Source organism: Ictidomys tridecemlineatus, unplaced genomic scaffold (genome assembly GCF_052094955.1).
Source record: "Ictidomys tridecemlineatus isolate mIctTri1 unplaced genomic scaffold, mIctTri1.hap1 Scaffold_145, whole genome shotgun sequence".
Lineage (NCBI taxonomy): Eukaryota > Metazoa > Chordata > Mammalia > Rodentia > Sciuridae > Ictidomys > Ictidomys tridecemlineatus.
In genome coordinates, this window is record NW_027521284.1 from 129,545 (window position 1) to 150,521 (window position 20,977).

The following is a 20,977-nucleotide window of genomic DNA, read 5'->3' on the forward strand; positions in this document are numbered from 1 at the left end:
TTTGAAATAGATTGTAGTGAATACAACATGACATACTGGTCAGAAATCACCTCTGTTAACAACCTCTGCCAGTCCTCTTGCCTTTCCCTTTCCTGTGCAGATATAATCAGTAACAAACTGGTCCCTCTTGTGGCATCCTTCCAACTTCTGTAAGCTGTCAGTGGAAATACACAGGAGGGGTGGGTAGAGTTTTGTTGCACTGATGGTGTTCTCTGGACAGGTGCCTGTTTTGGGTTTTAGCTTTTATCGGTGTTGGTACTTTGTCTTAATACATAGGAATTTTAAAACTTTTAACTTCTTTCAAATCTTAAATTGCAGGTTCATATGGCTATGAAAGGGCCCCCTCCTTTCTCAGGGGTACCCTTCATGGGCCCCCCCATGGGACCCCCAATGGGATGGCCTCCACCACCTCCCATTCGGTATGGACTGCCACTTCAGCTCGGTGGGCCTTTTGGGCCTCAGCCAATTCCTCCACCTTTTGGTATGATGATCTGAATAGTAGTGATTGACTTATAAATCACATTCATCTTCCACTTCTATTGCTTGCTAAAACAGTTGGTTGCTATCTCAGGTCTTAACAATGAAAGGATAAAGCTGAGTACATTTTAACTTTTCCTCCAGTTTTCTTGCACATATGGGACACTACATAATCTTATACTGAGATAGGCAATAGCTATCTCTCATAGACAAGGATAAGGGGCTATATACAGAAAAGCCAGAAATATTACTTCTGCAGATGTTTGTTGAAAATCTGTTGATATGTACTGCAATAGATGGAAAGGTGGATGAGATGCATGCCATAACTTAAAATTTTGTCACAGATATGAAAATCCTACAACATAAAGTTTGTAATCACCCATAATGGAAGCATAAGCAGTAAGTTATAGAATATAGAAAAGGAAAAGTCAAACCCTCCTTACCTTGAGAAAAGTCAGAGGGAAGTGTTAAAGAGGAGGATTTAACAGTGATCTAATAAATGTTGCTGATTTAATTAGGTGGCTGTGGAAGGCCTTTTCCTGGAGGGCCTGCACCTTGATTCTGATGGCATGTGTAAAGTCCATGCTGAAATACTTCATGAATTTTTAATGGATAGAGTAATAAATAGTGGGATTTCCTTTTATCAAAATTTCTTTGATGTAGTAAAGTTCTTATTTCATAATCTATCATCTTTTCATGGTAATATAGTACTTCCAAATATAAATGGAGCTCTTGTGAGATAGAAATAATTCTGCAATTATATAGTAGGAAAAGAAAAACGACAAGCCTGGAGCTAGGTAGAGCCATATTTAAATCCTTAATATGTTGCTTCATGGCTGGTTGGCCAAAGTCTATAACCTAAACTTGTTCCATTTCAGTTTGCCTCATCTGGCAAGTCAGGATGTTCACCAGTTGATGTTCTAGGCTTGAGAGAAATTAAAGACTATAATATCAACATACTTGAAATCACCCTAGTTCAGAAATTTCTGGGTATTTACATAACTTCCTTTTTATTTTCCAGGTCCTGGTATTCATCCACCAATAGGCTTCAGAGAATATGCACCAGGTGTTTCACCTGGAAAACGGGATTTGCCTTTTGACCCTCGTGATTTTTTTCCAGAACCTGCTCCAGCACCATTTAGACCTTTAGGCTCATTTGGCCCAAGAGAGTACTTCATTTCTGGTGCCCCATTACCACCTCCAACTCATGGTCCCCAAGACTATGGGCCACCACCTGCTGCAAAAGTCTTAATGCCTTCAGGCTTTAAAGATGAAGCTCCACCTACACCTGATTCTCAGGTGTGAGGGATGTTCACAGGCCTTAAAACAGGGCCTGTAAAATTAACCTCTGACACTTAGTCAGAAAATGGACTATGAACTATTCATCGAGTTAAAGGATTATTGGCTTCAAAATATAAAAGTTTATTTTAAAAGATTTATGTTTTTAGAATAAAGCTGCCTTGGCGCAGTATACATTTTGAGCCAAAATATTTTCCCCCTAAATATCCCCACTTAAGCTAGAGTATTCTTCCAATTTTAAAATGTGCAATAAGGAATATCTTTGTTTTAGTTAATGTAGCATATACAATTGCTAAATGATTTAGAATGTCATAATTATGGACATTTCTTGTGGAAATGCTTTAAGAACATGTATTTCCATTATCCTATTTTTAGTGTATTGCAGTTGATAACAGAGAAATGGTGTTTTATAAGCTTGATTTTTTTCTCTTTCAATATCTGGTCGCAGAGACTGTTACGCTAAAAATGTTTACTCAAAGATCATAAACTTCATTTTCCTTCTTGCTGAAGTTCTTTGTTGTAATAGTTCATAAAAAATTGTTTATTAATATTTCCCAAGTGTCTGTTGATTCATTGGATCGTCATGAGACTTTGTGCCATTGGGGAAGCATGTAAACTCACTCTCAGAACTGAAGATGGTGACTTGGCAGCATATTCCCTGTTGCTCACTGTTAAGGAGGCTGGACCTTGGTCAACTGTGGACTTCTATAGAGGATTTCTTTTACTTGTGAGAAGTCTTGTGGCTCTATTTTTGTAGCACATTCCTGTACTTTTTTCTAACCACTGTCTATGTGAGAATGGTTTTCTGAGAATGAGTTTACATTAGTAGCAAGAGTTGTTTGACCTGAAGTTCTACTGCTTTTGCCATTATTGCATTATAACAGTAAAATATAAGGTGGTATGTTGTGTCTATAAAATAAGGAAATTTCTTTTTAAAAATGTACACAACACACTCTTCTCTTTCCCATACCTTGCCACTGATTTTCAAGGAATATGATAAAAAAAATTAGAAAAGTATAATCCTCTAAGAATGAATGAAACTCATAAACTTATAATGTCTATAATCAGCAAATATGGGCTGAATTAAATTCTTTTTTTGATAGATACTCAAATATATTTTATTTAAAAATCAATTAAAGCAAATCCTGAATCTGTAACTACTGTCTTTAAAACAATGTTTCTAAGAACTAGCTCTCCAGAACTGTAATATTAATTACGGCAATTTTAACAGTACATTTTAAGAGGTTTAAGATTTAAATAAAATTATAAAAGCCTAGTACTTTTTTTTTACTGCTAGACCATATTCTTCCATTCTTTTAAATTCTAGAAAGTAATAGGATTGTTAAAACCTAGAACATAACATATTATTGTTCTTTTTATGTCCCCTAAGTATTCTCAAAATAGGGGCAAAAGCTTCAGTGTGAAACAAAATCTCTAAACTACTGAAGATAACTCAGAATAAAAAGAATTTGAGTCCTTTAGGAAGAATTCAATCTACATAACCTCCATTTAATATTAGAAGCAGCAGCTGTGTGTGTAAGAGGAAAACCATATAATAGCTTATGCCATTTTTAACCATGTAAAATAAAATTTAAGTCACAAACACCAATTTTGAATGTATCTTTCAACCTCTACAGGACACAAGGCAATGCTGAAGTTACTAAAACTTCTAATTTTAAAATAGCATTTAAATAAAGGTGATGTCAGCTAGGAAGATAGATTTTCAAGGAAAGGCAGATTTATTATTTTATTCAAAGCAACAGTAGTTTTCCCTCTAAAGCCTTTTTTGTATTTATTCTATTAGTAAGTTATAATGCATTCTACGTAGTTTATCTGAGCAGTTCTGAACCCACCTATAGTTGCCTCTCCTTACATCCATCTGATTGTACCACTTCTGTAGCAAAGCCCAAGGTATCTGCCAATATACAGGTTGTGTAGAGAATACTGTCCCCTGATTCAATTATACTTTTGTATCTCAAAAGTTTTCGAAGTCCTCTCCAGCAAATTGTGTTTCAGTTTAGTTACTAAAATCATTTCATTTGTGAAGCAGTAGTGTTTCAACCTGAAAGTATTACTGCTATAGTTGTAATTATTGTCCAGTGACTCATCCCCTCCCACACTAGAAAGTAAATTTAAACAACTAATTTGTGAGATACAGATTGCTTTGTGTTAACTGCTTCAAGATAAAATCACCTTTTTTTGGGGGGGGGGTTGGTCAATCAGGTCTGAATTAAAGCTAAGCTGACGACAATGTTCAATTTAAGTTTGTTTAATGCTGATGAAAGACATTCATATAAAGCATCCTCTTTTTTTTCCATATAACCCCATTCTTTGGTGGCAGCTGGGGTTGTGGCTCAGTGGTAGAGTACTTGCCTAGCACAGACAAGGCCTTGGGTTTAATCCTCAGCACCACATAAATAAATCGAGGTTAAAAAAAAGCATTCTTATGTGAAGGATGCTAAATATTTCTTCATATAAATTATCACTTTGAGGGGCTGGGGTTGCATGTGAGGCACTGGGTTTGATCCTCAGCACCACATATAAATATAAAGGTACTGTGTCCATCTACAACCAAAAAAAGTTTGTTTTTTTTAAATTATCACTTTGATATACATATTTTATAGTATGAGAAAACAGAAAGAACAATGTATCAGTTTTGCTACATTTTAATAGTAGATTTTAAGGGAGCAACATCAAACATCAGTAACATCAAACAAAAAGGTACTGAGCACTCCACAGGGTACAGAGTAGAGTGCTGCCAAGCACCTTGGAAAGTTTACATGACATGGAGAAGATGAGGCCCTTCTCTTGAGAAGTTTACAGTCTGGAAATTTTGACTACTCAGAGTTTCGGTTGAGTGAACATTTTATTAAGGCAAATTCTTCATTTCCTAGAACTACTGTATACTGAACTATTTTTGCACTTGTGAAATTAACCCAATCCAGATGAAAGAAAAGACTAAATTTGGTTGAGAATTCTTTCAGGCTCATATAGTTTTATTAACATTCATCTAGTAAACAAAACTGACCTAACAGACAACTGAAAAATTAAAGACTAGATCTCTTGAAGTGCAAGGGCTAAAATAACTGTTATTCGTTTTAAAAAGCAAATTGATGGTATGATTAGGGTTTACACTAGTTTAAAAATAGGCCAAGTATTGCATTCCCTTCATGCATTGTTCATTTAAAATAGTGAATATTAAAATACATGGGTTCTACATGTAACCCACAAAAAAGCTCCTCACAAATCTTTATGTTCTGTGTATCAAATATCCACCTTGTGTACTATGACAGTTTTATTTATGTCTCATCAAGTTAAAAGTAATGTAAATAGTGAAATTATAATAGGCTAATAACCTGCATATTTTCATATGAATGTCAATATATCTAAATAGGAAATAAATGGCAGTCGTATCTACCTATATTAAAAAAATAGAATATCTTTCCAAATTTTGCATACTCATCACTTTATAAAGACAAGGTATGCAGGTTTTAAGGTTTCACAATCAGTTGTCAGAAAAACAGCAGTTGTTCCTGCAGTATCTCATTAGCATCTGACTCAATTATTTTTAGATGACATGATTTAGACGACGTAAACCCACTCAAAAATTTGTAATTATTCTGAGAGAGATAGTTTTAATGTTAACCCTAGAATCATTTAATGTTAACCATAGAAACAATAGCAATGTGATATAGAACAACTAATCAACATGACTAAAAATATGCTCACTTTCAGAAAAACAATCTGGTCATCTGGAAAAAAATCACAGCTACAATCTGGGGAACACTCCCATATAAGATATTGATCTGATCAAGGCACACTATTTCTAAGTAGAACTATCAGATGAGGGTGAATTTAGGCCAGCTCTAAGGAACAGCCTAAAAGACAGACCATAACTGATCCAATTTCCTTTCAAAGCAATCTAGTACTATCCTACCCACTTCAATTCAAAAGTTTGAAGTTAATTCAAATCAAAAGACCATATTGGAGCAAAAGTGAGCAAATGTGTAAACTCTAGCACATTCTTATTGCTGTATTAAGTTTGAAGATGAGCATACCTACCACAGCAATATTGTTCCAGGAAGCAGGGTAGGAACAGTGGTAAATTAGGAAACAGACTATTAATTGCACAATTAATAGAAAAGTAAAAACAAGTTTCAAAATCTACAATAAATCTGTATCTAAAGGAGTCATAACAATGAGGTGCTGGACTTTAGTTCTGTGGTACAGCTTTGCAATGGACTCACTGGCCTATAGATACGGTTCACTTCCTGCCTCCTGAAGGATGAATATGCTACACAGAGCTACGATGGTTTCTACTGAGTGGTAAAATTCACAGAAATTCCACATTACTCATGTCAGAATCATTCCTTGTGCAAAGTTTGATGTAGATGAAGATAAAGTGGTTTCTTGGTCAATAACTGCAATTTCTTTCTTTTAAAGTCAGTGGGTTTCTTGTATCTGTAACCACAATAGAAAGATCATTGTTTAAAATACTTTGATGATTGATCTACTCCAATGTTACATTCTCGATAAGAGGGACTAAGAAGAAACATGAACTAGTAACCATTAGAACAGTATGAATCCTATATGTATATCACTTACAGTTCTATTACAGTTGGCCCAGGTTTAATCTCATCCATCTCCATGAAAGCAAAACACTTGATGCTGGTAAACCTTTTTTAGGCTTGTAGTGTTTGAATTCAAAGAAGATAGCTGCACCTAAGGAATTAAAACAAACAACATAAGCCAGAGACCACACATTTCTTATGTGTCACCAGAAGCCTATGATTTTACAAAGTAACATGTGTCAAACAGTCTGATGACACAACTGTTGATAACTCACTGTGGCTGTCACTCCAAGCTCTGGTACTAGCATGTCTGAGTGACATTTCTCCATATCATTTAATTCTACAAAGTACAACAAAAATGTATAGCAAGAATGTAAGTTATGTACACAGGTAGAATCATAAACTACCAAAGAATATAAAATATTAAATACCACAAGAAAAACAGAAGTTACTTAAGTATCAGCAGTACCTATAGAAATGGTTTCAATAAGCACCTGTATTAGATAGAATAGAAATTTAAGAGTTCCTTTAAAAAAAATTCTACCTTATATCATTTCTCTCCCTCCTGAAACCACGCCCAGATTGTCCTTTCCATATTCTTACAAACTAACTGCCAGTTATAGTATCTTTTTACCCAATGCATCTTATTGAAAGAAAAAAAAATAATTCTTTAACTGTTAGAAAGTAATCATTAGGTTCCTAAAAGGACTTAAGGTAATTATTAGGGAACCTGCTTCCTTAACTCTGTATTATGAGAAAAACTTCCCTATCAAATAATATTTAACCACATTTATTACACAACTAGATAATGCAACTGCTAATTCTCATATTTTAAAAAAATTTTTGATTTGACTTTAAGTCAATATTCATAACTATGTGACATAAGATCTTGTGTTAAGTATACTATGAACACAAACCCAGATAAGTACTGTGTCCTTAAGAAGTCAGTAACTGATAATTACAAACCTTTGGTTAATTTTTCAATATGCTTCTGGAGCTCAATGTCCACATTAAAATGAACATATGTATCTTCTTTTCTTGAAGCCACAGGAGTATCTTGCACAGGAGTTAAATCTATGTCATTCAGATCTGGAGAAACAATTAAGTTTCTGCTTATGAGCATTCACATATACAGACGGAAAATATAGAAACTGCAAAGGTTACAGTTCCTAAAGAGGCATGGAAAGAGCTGAGAGGAGATTCTCAGGCTAAGAGATTCCTATTTGGTGTGAGCAAGTATGTGAGAGTTGTTAAAGTTCATGGGGTATGTGGAGATAAATGAATATAGACTGGATAGGAGACCTCATGAAGGGGACAAGGAAGCCTTTACATGGCCCAAGTGGACAAAACTTGATCTTCATAGTGAAGTGGTAGGAAGCCTTTACATGGCCAAGTGGACAAAACTTGATCTTCATAGTGAAGTGGTAAAAAGAACAAACATGTTTTTTTTTTCATAGGGAATATCCCACTATATATTTCTATGCCAAAAAAAAATCTGGAGTATATAATTTGCCACAATGGAGCTCTGCCACCAATTTCTAACTTTGATCAAGTATATGACTTATTTAGAAAAGCCTTTAAACCTAACCTTATCATAATTTCCCTGTTAAGAACCAAAAATGGATGAGAACAGCCAACAAAAACCCTTTGGTTAATGAATAATTTTTCATATATATTATCTAAATTCTGGTTATACTGTTTACAACATACCCTGAATTTACAACAACCAGATGGCACGTTATATATAGTTTTAATTTTCCGGGTTTAAAAATCTCAGTTTAGTCAAATTCAACATGGACTCATTTAATAACTCCTCAGTGTTTATGTGTTATTCATTTATGTGTCTCAAAAAGCTCAAAAAACAATTTAGTACATTTAATAATTAAAAAAATATTTACATAAAAATATTTCAGTATAACATATGCAAAGGTAATTTAACATTTACAACATCATTAAATATTTTTGTGTTTTAAGTATACTTTCTCAATGAGTATGCAGTTTTATAAATGGCCTATCAAACAATGTAAATATTTTCCGGTACACTATATATTTGATAACTGGTAACCTCGGAATTTAAAAGTGTACCAGTATTAGTGCTGTGGATTATGTTCTTTAAATAAATGTTTTTCTTTGTGGTCATATTTTTCTTTTAATTAGCACTAATGAACCCATGGATCTGACTTTATTTCTGCAATTGATAAAAGTTCCTCCATTTAATTTCAGCACCGATCTGTTCCTTTGGTGCAAAACTACAGATTAAAATAAGCCGTTTGTACTAACTATAGTTATTTCTGTAAAATGGTATAATTTATTCCTTAATCACATCATCATCCCACGGGATTGCTTTCAGGGCATGGATGTTATGGTTGCACCCTACTTCCCTGTCCCCTGATTTTCATCTGCCTCTGTAGGATTCACCTAAGTAGATACCTCAGTAGCACAGGAAGAAGAAGGGGCTGAAGCAGGAGAGATGGGAAAATAGGACATGGGGCTTTGTGGAGAGAAATGAATATAGACTGGATAGGAGAAGGTGAGGGGTGCTATTGTTAATCTATATCCTGAAGACTGTAGCTGCTGTTAAGGACAATGTGTATGTTTAGTCTGCACATTAGATGGAATCTGAAGAGCAAAAATCTATACAAACTCAAAAGCAAAAGTGAGTGTATAAGTAGGAAATATTTTTTGTAAGTCTTTCGAACTATGTTCTGTTATGATCTCTTCTAGGATTTTGCCTCATTATAGAATGCATTAAAGTAAGTTGTCACATATACAAGACTATCCCCTGTCAAAAACTTTGTCCCATATGAGAAAAAACATAATGCAATTTGCCAGTTATTTACCCTTTATACTAACTGTAATATAGGGATCGATGCACTGTCCAGTGTCTTTCAGACCAATTTTCTCAATCCTGATAGTGAGTAATTTCATTACTGGTTCTGATGGCAACCTTGGTAATAAAGTACCTGGCAACAGAGAAACCTCAGTAAAAGTTAGCTCCACCAACAATTCAGAGTAAATACTTTGACAAACAGAAGATATATCCTACCTCTTAGGAACTAGCTAGGCATTATGTATTTTTATTTCCGAAATTCATGAACATCTGATGTTATACTTTTTTAGAAAAATATTTAATTTTACACATAATATATCTGCATTTCCCAACCATAAATCACCTTTAAGCAGAAATAATCATTTCTATAATAATAGTATATAGTATGTATAATAAAAGTATGTTAAAAAGATTACTTGAGGAAGCCCAATTATACATAATTGTATAATATGCTCACATAATATTTATATTCCATATGTACTTCTATATTATACTCAGCATCTTAATATGAAGTGGTAGAACAAAGACAAGAAAAGCTTTTAAAATATTTGTTATACTGTTCTAAAGTCTGAGACATTTAATATCAGAGTTGATCAATACATTCTTCTCTTTAGTTACTCCTAATAAAAAAAATAATTTACAATTTGATATTTATGTTTTAATTTAACTATATAGTCTAACTTCTATTCTTCATTCTATTTTGTATGAGTTATTCTCTCAGAAATTAGTACTATACAGACTGCCATATAAAATGGCCATTTGTATAACTGAACATTTTCCCCAAAACCAACTAAAATTTTTAAAACTAAAAACCTACCCAGAACAACATGACAACATTCACCCACCAAGGACATATAAAGGAAGAAATCAACTGTTCAGTATGTTCCCTTTTTTGAAACTAGCAATAGAGAACAGATGCAAATAAGCTGATTTTAATCAAGTATGTATACAGAACCTCAAAATACACTTAACAAAAGATTTTGGTTGATGTTTTTCAAGTTTCTATTCAACAATGTGTTATGCTACTTTTAATGATGAGTTATTTGAAATACATGAAGCAATAAACACACTACATTTGAAAATACACATTTGATTGATGGCAAATGTGGCTTGAGAAAATTTTGGGAGGTGATGGGAATGTTCTGAACTTTTATAGTGATGACAGATGCAAAACTCTATAGAGGTGTCAAAAATCGATGAATTTTATACTTACAGAAGGGAAATGTTATGAAATGCAAATTATACCTCAACAGTGCTGTTAAAAATGTATTACTTTCTAATTTAAACAAATATGAAGACAATACAGACAAATGCAATAATGGGAAGGCCTGGAGGCTGCAGTCCACTGTTGCATTAACAAACCTAAATGGGCTCAGGCTGATATCATTAAATATATACATAATACCTTTTATGCATCTTCTTTGATTGACAAATGAGGGTACTTTTAAAAGAGGGGCTTGTACCAGGACATCTGGGATGAACTTCAGAGAGTTAAAAAACACCTCTGAAATTTTATGAAAAATGTGAATATGTATACATTTATATTTATATACATACATATTCACATGTATGTATATCATATATGAATTTTTCTGCAGAAAAGTTCATTCTATTATGTAGTACATGGCTGTATAAATATGCTACAGTTTATGTACACATTCTTGTGTTGATAGACATTTGAATTACTTCAAGTGTTTGGATATAGTTAACAAGGCTATAATAAATACTCTTCTGAACATCTTTTGGTTCCCATAAGCACCCATTTCTGAAACAGAGGAATCACTAAGTCACCTGGCATGTTACCTCCATACCTACTATGTAATGACAATCCATTTCCCAAGGTGGTTGTGCCAATTTTTATTCCTAGCCCAAGTGCAGTAGTGTTCCCATTGCTCCACATCCTCACTAGGTACTGTTTTCTCAGATCCTTCATGTTAGCCAATTTTGGTATAAAGAAATCAATCATTTGAATTTGCATTCCTCTGAAGATTAATAAGGTTGAGCACCTTTTAGAATAAATCAAATATATGATTTCCTCTTTTCTGAAGTGTGTTCAATTATTTTGCTCGATTTTTTATTGAGATATCTATCTTATTGAGCTGTAGGAGGTCTCTATTATTTTGCTGGACAAATGTTTTACAAATAGCTTCTTAGTACTTTTCCTTTATAAAGACTTTTTGTTGAAGTAGAGCATATACATTTTAAAATGTACAAATTGTTAGTACAGTTTGCTGAACTTCCACAAAGTGAATACACCTGTATAACTAGTATCATATCTAGGAAAGATATGATCAGCCTCCTGGGAGTGTCCTTCCCCCCACCCTATCCAATTCACTCTTCCAAAAGATAGCAACCATTGCTAACTTCTAACACCAAGTATTAGTTTTGAATGTTAAGAATGACTTTTCTCTGCCATGGTGTCTTCTGATTATGATAAATACTTACTGCTAGTAATATCAAATTTCTTAATATCTTCCTTTACTATCAGTGCTTTTTATGTCATATTTAAGACAACTTACCCCACTCCAAAATCATAAAGGTATTATCTTGAAAGCATTTTATTGTTTTGCCATTCACACTTAATTCCATATGTCACACAGAATTATTGACTACGATGTATAGTAGGGGCTTTAATTTCATTCAATTTCACATAAATACTCAATTGTCTCAGCACTACTCATTAAAAAGACTGACATTTTCCACCACTGATCTGCAGTCCCACCTCAATCATAAATCATGTGGCAATCACTTTCTGAGTTTTCTATTCTGTCTTACCGGACTGTTTATCCTCTTACCACTAATACAGTATCTTCATTCTATAGCTGCAATAAAAATTCAGATGAGTTTCAGAAAGAGTCTATCTTTATAAACTGCTTCTTCTAATTTATGAACTAGTATATATCTTTACATTTTAAAAATCATTACAATTATTTAATAGAATTTTATTTGACCTAAAAGCCTTCAGAAATAAAGACCTAGAGATCCAGGGAAAACTCCTGTTTTTATGTTTATGTTCCATGAAGAATGGATGGCCATGTAGAAATGACTGGAAAAGGGGGTGTGAGCTAATGGTAAAAGGCTGCCAGGGTCCCAGCAAGCCCTGTCTGGTCATCTTCTTGGCCTTCTTTCCTTCTGGACCTAAGGCAGGTCCTGTCTGGAATGAGGGTTTTTAAGAGAGGGGGGAAGGGAGGGTAGGGGGACAGGAAGGGAATAGCAGGGAAGGAAGGAAAGAGAGAGGGAGAGAGAGAGAGGGAGAGAGAAGAGAGAGAGAGAGAGAGAGAGAGAGAGAGAGAGAGAGAGAGAGAGAGAGCACTTTCTAGGTTTTATGACTGGCTTTGGGAAAGAAGGGTGAACGGACAGGAGGGCAGGAGGAGAGCAAAGGCTTTGCTGCCGAGCTTGCTTTTGAGATTCCAATCTCCTTCAGTTAGAAGTTCTCAGCAGGCCAAACCCCACCCTTTGGGTTATCATATTCTGATCTGACCCTGCCCAACTTCCCCCTCTCCCTCCCTCCTCCTCCTTTTCTCCTTTTAAGAAGGGAATGTGTAGATCTTTCCATCTTTTAAGATCTTCTTTGATTTCTCTCTTTAGGGTTCTGTAGTTTTTATTGTATAGATCTTTGACTTCTTTAATTGATTCTCAAGTATCATTTTTTTGAGGTTATTGTGAATGGAGTAGTTTTCCTCATTTCCTTCTCAGAGGCTTTGTCACTGATATACAGAAATGCCTTTGATTTATGGGTGTTGATTTATATCCTGCTCCTTTGCTGAATTCATTTACTATTTCTGGAAAGATCTACCTTGCTCTTGGATAGGCAGAATTAATATTATCAAAATGACCAAACTACCAAAAGCACTATATAGATTTAATGCAATTCCAATCAAAATCTCAATGGCATTCCTCATAGAAATAGAAAAGGCAATCATGAAATTCATCTGGAAAAATAAGAGACCAAGAATTGCTAAAGAAATCCTTAGCAGGAAGAGTGAAGCAGGGAGTATCGCTATATGAGACCTTAAACTATACTACAGAGCAATAGTAACAAAAACAGCTTGGTTTTGGCACTAAAACAGACTGGTAGACCAATGGTACAGAATAGAGGACACAGAGACTAACCCACAAAATTACAATCATCTTATTTTAGACAAAGGTGCCAAAAACATGCACTGGAGAAAAGATAGCATTTTCAACAAATGGTGCTGGGAAAACTGGAAATCCATATGCAACAAAATGGAATTAAACTCATATATCTCACCATGCACAAAACTTAACTCAAAATGGATCAAGGACCTAGGAATTAAGCCAGAGACTCTTCCTCTAACAGAAGAAAAAAGTAGGCCCTAATCTTCATCATGTGGGTTAGGCCCCAACTTCCTTAATAAGACTCCTATGGCACAAGAATTAAAACCAGGAATCAATAAATGGGATGGATTCAAACTAAAAAGTTTTTTTTCTCAGCAAAAGAAAACAATCCGTGAGGTGAACAGAGAGCCTACATCTGGGAGAAAATTTTTACCCCTCACACATCAGATAGAGCACTAATCTCTAGGGTATATAAAGAACTCAAAAAGCTAAGCACTGAAAAAACAAGTAACCCAATCAAAAAATGGGCCATGGACTTGAACAAACACTTCTCAGAAGAGGATATACAATCAATCAACAAATATATGAAAAAAATTTCAACATCTCTAGCAATCAGAGAAATGCAAATCAAAACTAAGATACAACTCCAGTCAGAATGGCAGCTATTATGAAGACAAACAACAATAAGTATTGGAGAGGATGTGGGGAAAAAGGTACACTCATACATTGCTGGTGGGACTGCAAATTGGTGCAGCCAATCTGGAAAGCAGTATGGAGATTCCTTGGAAATCTGGGAATGGAACCACCATTTGACCAAGCTATTCCTCTCCTTGGACTATACCCAAAGGACTTAAAAACAACATACTACAGGGACACAGCCACATCAATGTTTATAGCAGCACAATTCACAATAGCTAAACTGTGGAGCCAACCTACATGCCCTTCAGTGGATGAATGGATTTTTAAAAATGTGGCATATATACACTATGAACGTTTTTTAAAGAGAATAAAATTATGGCATTTGCAGGTAAATGGATGGCATTGGAGAAGATAACGCTAAGTGAAGTTAGTCAATCCCCAAAAAACAAATGCCAAATGTTTTCTCTGATATAAGGAGGCTGACTCAAAATAGGGTAGGGAAGAGGAACATGGGATGAATAGATGGATTTTAGATAGGGAAGAGGGGAGTGAGGGAAAGGGAGGAGGCAGGGGATTAGCCTCCTAATGAATGTGGAATGAATGTGATGGACATCATTATCCAAAGTACATGTCTGAAGACACATATTGGATGTCAACCTACTTTATATACAAACAGAGATATGAAAAATTGTGGTATATATGTGTAATAAGAATTGTAATGCAAAAAAAAACAAGTATATGTATAACGTGAATTGGCATGAACATACTTTATACAAAGATAAAAAAATGTGCTCTATATGTGTAATAAGAATTGTAATACACTCCATTGTCGTGTATTTAAAAAAAATAAAATCAATAAAAGAAAAAGAAGGGAATGGGGAGTGGGTAGGGAAAAACTGTGGAATGAAATCAAATTAACTTTTCAATGCACATATGTGAATATACTATAATGAAACTCATCATTTTGAATATCTATAACATACTAATTTTAAAAAATGTAAATAAATAGATCAGTAAAGTAGATGAAAGGGAACAGTGGGAGGGAGGATGGGGAGGGTGAAGGGACTGAATTGGAGCAAATTATATCCCATGCATTTATAATTAGTCCAAATGAATCTAATGTCAAGAATAACTATTATGAACAAATGAAAAAAAGAATAATGACTTCACTGTTTTTATAAAATGCATTCTCATAAACAATTCAATTGAGAGAAATGAAAAAAGTAAAAGAGAATGTACAATTCAACATCTCACCAACCATAACAATTATTAAGTCACTCTTTCATCTTTTTCCCTAATTTCAAGATTGCTCCAGTTTCCTTTTCCTTTTGATATTCTTTTATTTCTTTCAATAAAGGTTTATTTTCTACATAAAATTCTTATATTTCTTTTGTTGAATTTATAATAAGGTCCTTGATATTATTTAATACTACTATAAATATTATAATAGTTCATTTTCTAAGCAATTATTACTTGTTTGAGATAAAATTGATTTGTCTGTACAGATTTTCTATCCAGGAACCACATTATCTTATTAATGAGTTATGAATAGGTTTTTTGCATATATTCTCTATATATTCATAAATATGCAAATAAAGAACATCCCCCCTTTTATATTTCATTTTCTTGTCCTAGTGCAGTAGCTAGAGCTTCCAAAACAATGCTGATGAAAAGAAGTAATAGACACTCTTGTTTTGTTCAAATTCATCATTAAACGATTTTGGGCTGTAAATGTCATGTAGCCATGTTTTATCAGGTTAAGGATGTTTTTCTGTTCTTTGACAAGAATTGTTTAAAATCAAGGCTGTATTTCAAACTTAACTGAAAACTTTTTCTGCATTGTTGACAACTTTATGAAATCTTTCCCCTTAATCTGCTAATGTGAACTACCTTGATAAATTCTGCTAACAATAATTTGAAAAATCACTCATTAGTTCATGGAGATTTTCTGAATTATTTTCTACAGCATCCTATGTTTATTCAGTCAATCTTCATATGGCAGTTACTTTATTTCTAACTTTTTATCATTATAAAAAACACCTAAACAGAGAATCTTGTGTATATGCAAATGTTTCCTCCTCTTTTTCCTGTATTTTGGGGGTGCATCTTCAAAGTAAATTCTCAGGAATGGGATTGCTAAGGAAAAAATATGTACTTATATGTTGTTAGAGAATGCTCAATTCCCCTCCAAAGGAACCTCACCATTTTTCTGTTCCCACCAGTGATTAATAAGTACCTATTTCCCCTAAGACTCACCAACAGTAGCTTTAATTTCTGTTTTTTATTAAAAATAAAGTTGAGTATCTTTTTTATGTTTAACGGATGTTTTTTTAAATGTATGTGTGTGTGTGTGTGTGTGTGTGTGTGTGTGTGTGTGCACGCTCGTGCGCTCGCTCATATTGTCTGTTCCTCTCATGTATTCTGCTTTGGTTATTACAATTAAAATTTTTCTTTATATATTAAGAATGTTGGGTTGGGATGTAGCTCAGTGGCAAAGTGTCTGCCTTGCATTTGCAAAATACTGGATTCAAACCCCAGTTCTAAAAAAGACAAAAAAAGAACCCACCCCACCCCACCCCCCAAAACCCCCAAGAATGTTACTTCTTTTATGTATTACCTCTTTACTACCTTTTTTGACATTCAAAAGATGATTGCTTTACAACTTTCAAAGTCTTTTTGATGTTAAGATTATTTTTTTCCAAGTTGATATTAAACTTGTTGTTACTTTGGGGTGAGTCAATTTTATAACCTGTCATCATCTAGGTCTTTCAGTTGAAATGGTAGGGCTGATGCTACATTCCTTACCAACAATCTTTTTGCCTGAGACTACACAGTAAGGTTTAATGTAATCATTATGCTTCGAATAATTTAATATGGAGGCAGTGATTTCAAGTCTGAATTTCTTGTTTAATTCAAGGTAGAATGTCAAACATTGTGTTCCATTATGAAGGAAGCTGAGTGTAATTAAGATCATAGATTACATAGAAAGGTGCCTATTTAAGGTGTTTCAGAATGGTCTATGATGTGCTCTCTCTCTCTGCATGGTCAACTCCTACATACTCAGTGAGTCCTAAATCTGGCTAGATTTATTGAATTCCCTCAGCCCTTCTTTTTTGCCAACCTATGACATTGGTGCACATCTCTAATCATAATCATGTGCTTTTGGCTCTGTCTTGCTGACTATACAATAAGCATCCTGAAAGGTGTGGGAACTGTTCCTTTTGTAGTATGCACAAGGAATAAACAGATCTTTGTTGAAGAAATATTTTATTGAATGAATGACTGAATTTTCAGTTCTAGAGGTTATCATGCTCTAGTAAACAAATGGCTAGAGAATCTATATCAATGAGTGAAGAAATAATAAACATAAAAGAAGATCAAATGCTAAAATAATACCATACCATCTATATGCATGTTTTTCCATCAAAGATAAAACCATGATAGTTGTAAATTGAGCCAATGCATTAAAAGGAAGATTTCTAAGTGAAGAATTAACATATCCAATTACATAGTGTAATATGAGAACAAGTCAACTACATTCATAAAATTCCAAGACTAACAAGGATAAGAAAGAAATCACTACACACAATCCAGTGTAAACTGTGCTATTCCAGCTAGATCATCTGCTCTCAGATCTAGAGCAAAGATCAGAAGAAATGTTCTTCCACATGGAATTGCTATGTAAATAAGAAATAGCTAACACTTGTGAGTATTTGTGATGTGCCACATACTATCCTAATCCTCTCATCTAATCCTCACAACAATAGTTTAGTTCTATTTTTCAGAGGTGAAAAGTGAGGCATAGAAAAACAAATTATCCATAATCACACAGAAGTTTGGCTAGAGAGTCCATGCTTTTAACCATCATGTCTCATTTTAACATCTTTATTTTAATTGTCCCTAAAGCCTTAAAAGGAACTGCAGGAGAACCTCCCCATCTCAAGCTTCTGCAAAGTTCCTTTTGCCATGTAAACATAACAGTCACAGGTTCCCAGGATTAGAATATAGACATTTTTGTGAGGCCACTATTTATGCCTCATACTTTTAAATATGGAAAACTCTAAATGGCTACAGCTGTCCAAACCAAGTTTTCAATAACATCCCATGGATGTTATTGAGCTGTCACTAAGAACTCCAAGTAAGGGAGTGATTAAAAAAGAGTAACATTTGAACTTTGTACACTGGGCAATGCACATTCACAGGAATGGACAGAGACTGAGCAGCCCAGATAGCAATATGATAGGTCTTTAACACTCATATAGCAGTGAGCAGCAGGACTGTGTTCATTTGGTTAATTCCACTTTCAGTTTTTACTGCAAGACAAAGGAAGCCATTGGTAGCTGGTGAGCCCCAAGTTGTACTGAACACAGAAAGCATGTCTTTTTCTGACTTATCTGCCCCCAACCACCTCTTATGCACCAACCAGAGCAAGAATGCTCTCACTGGTGTCAAAAAGAGTTGGAAGGAATTACTCAATTCAGTGTGATTTTCTGCGAGAGGAAGATTCTAAGCCTAAACCTAAAGACAACTCTGATAAAGTAATGACAATGAATTAGAAGGTTTGGAACCATTTTACCACACTACTGTAATAGGGGATACCAAAAAGTCCATCTTGTTGATGGAAACTGTTTATTAACAGGTGGTACTTGGGTAAAAACTCAAGTTGTTCTATTTCATTGTGCTTCATCTGTGGAAAACAATTTGTGAAGGTAGCTATGGATCCCCCAAATGGCTGTTTGTTAAACATAGACAAGTTCCCTCAAGAATGTTTTAAAAACTGTGTAAAAGCGTCTGACCTAGCCAAGAATGTTACAGCAACTGCCACTGTGGAGAGGAAAGGGAATTGTGCAAGTAAGGCCTCGGCCTCTTCTGGGCACCCCACAGCACTGACACAGACCAAGCAATGAAGCACCACTCTACCTGCAACAGGTACAGAAAAACAATGGGAGAACATCTGAAGCCCCCCACCCCCTGCCCATAACTTCTTTGTTCCAAGAGGATGCTGAGAAAAATGAAGGTCTAAGTATCAAGTAGGATGGCCATAGAGATCATGGAGAATCAGACAGTGAAAGGACCACCAGCCTGAGGATGAGTCTGGAGTGACATGGATATGAAGGTCAATGGGATCCTTAAGACCCTGTCCTCACATGCAGAAGAGGAAGTCATTCTTTTCTTTCAACTTTTTTATTTTTGCTTTTTAAAAATTTCTATTGTTTATATCTCATATCATACTATAAGGACAATTTCTAGTCCAAAATTGGAAATGGCATGACAGTCTTCGTTGCAAAATAGTACATCATTGTCTAGGTCAGAACATTAAAAGAGGAAAATTACCAAAGATTATATTTTTTAAAACACTGATTTGAATTTGCTTTTTACATGATATTGTACAAATGTTTGTCACAGGCATTTACTTCAATAAGAGGTGAGTCAGTCTTCATTTTGCCTTGGTGCTTGGTAAATTAAATGTCATGAATAAGGAGTACAAAATTTGTTGTCCATACTTTTAGGACAGAGATGAACCTGATATCTAAAATGTAAACTAAGCATTATCATATGTGTGTGATTATATATTTATGTCTTCTTTGTTTTAGATTTATCATACTTGTAATTAAATTCAGATGTTTGATACTACCAATTCAAAGTCTGTCACACACATTTTTTAAGTGCACATTTCTTTGTAATTTTAAAATCCAATAAAAATGATATATATAAAATAATATTTTCTATTATTTTGGGATAATTTTAACATAATTTAAAATAATGGTATTATCAAATCATTATTTGGTCATAACATTTTGTAAATGGCACAAAACATGAAATGGGTCTTAAAAATCTAGCAAGAGAAAAATTTTGCAATTTGTACTGCACATCTGCAATTTGTACACACATACAAATTGTGTGAAAATATGAAAACACATGCACAATTTCTTTTGGTTGGTAACTGATTAGTAGTTGAGAAACTGGTCCAACCTTTCAAGATAAAGAGTAAAATCATAAGAAGTTTGTTCACTTTGAAATTATATTAAAAGTTTGATAAAAATCTTAGGGGTCATTAGCATTCAAATAATAATATTTCTAGGTCTGTGAAAAATTATACCTGATTAAAGTTGTTTGTATATAAGTTATATGAATATATTCTTGTTTTTATTTTCTTTATTGACTGGTACTAGAAATACGTATTTTTCTGTGTTCAGAAATATGTGATTTGGATAATGGCTGAATTCTTAAGTGTAACCATCATATCTGGAAAAAAATAATAAATACTCTCACAAAACCTAAGATGAATCAGTGGGTATATGCTTCATACACAGATGCCATTTAGCATGCAAGGAAGAGTTACTACAGGTGTTGGGTTAAAAATTTGAGTGGCCAGAGGACCTTCAAGACAAAGCAGGCCAGATGTTGCTTAGAGCCTTGATGAAGAGCATACTCAATAGAAATTTCCTATAAACCAATTTCTGCAAAGCTCTGGAGAAAACCTTTTGACTTCAAGTGACAAGATTCATGGATTAAAAAAAACTTAGCCAGACTTAGTGGTGCATGCCTGTAATCCCAGGAACTTGGCAAGTTAAGGCAGGAGAGGCCAGCCTGGGCAACTTAGCAAAACCCTGTTTCAAAATAAAAAAAAATAAGTCAAAGAGCTGGGGATGTAGCTATGTGGTAGAGCACCCCAGACTTCAATCCCCAGTACTACAAACAAACAAGACAAATTATAAAAAAGAAATCTTAAAATGTTTCCAAAACTGCTTGAGAGTAATAGAATATTAACAAGCCTTAAAACTATTGAAAAATAGCTAGGAGAACTTCCAGATAACATTGAATGGTATTTTCCTTTCCTTTCAATATAAGTACATGACTGGATAAGGGACTCTGGCTCTGACTGTTCGGCTCAGTCTGAGAATTTGAGACTTTGAGAGAAAGGAAGTGCACGGAGAGCCAGAGTTTAACTGCACACTTTGGTAGTATTTACTGCTTAACCCTAAATATATTCTGAAATTCTGTGAAATAAGGATGCCCTAATATTCATGGAACAGCAATGAATATTTTGTTGCAGTTTTCAACTTCCTATATGCATGAG

The 20,977-nt window shown here is 34.3% G+C and overlaps 1 protein-coding gene and 1 long non-coding RNA gene across 5 annotated transcripts in view; one reads left to right on the plus strand and one right to left on the minus strand.

The window, feature by feature from the left end:
* Positions 1 to 2,326, plus strand: part of LOC144372678 (transport and Golgi organization protein 1 homolog) — a 58,330-nt gene extending 56,004 nt beyond the window's left edge. For 2 of the 3 annotated variants that reach the window (XM_078035976.1, XM_078035977.1), the window contains 2 exons: positions 319 to 481; positions 1,499 to 2,326. In XM_078035976.1, the coding sequence (XP_077892102.1) occupies positions 319 to 481; positions 1,499 to 1,782 (447 nt within the window). In that variant the 3' untranslated portion in view covers positions 1,783 to 2,326. The remainder of the gene's footprint in view (positions 1 to 318; positions 482 to 1,498) is intronic. The other variant, XM_078035979.1, reaches the window with a different exon arrangement.
* Positions 1 to 7,662, minus strand: part of LOC144372680 (uncharacterized) — a 45,028-nt gene extending 37,366 nt beyond the window's left edge. The window contains exons 1-3 of one of the 2 annotated variants that reach the window (XR_013432608.1): positions 7,314 to 7,657; positions 6,382 to 6,498; positions 4,427 to 6,237 (exon numbers count right to left, since the gene is read on the minus strand). This is a non-coding gene — a long non-coding RNA (uncharacterized LOC144372680). Of the gene's footprint in view, positions 1 to 4,426; positions 6,238 to 6,381; positions 6,499 to 7,313 lie in introns of those variants that run through there. The other variant, XR_013432607.1, reaches the window with a different exon arrangement.
* Positions 7,663 to 20,977: the final 13,315 nt, after the last annotated feature.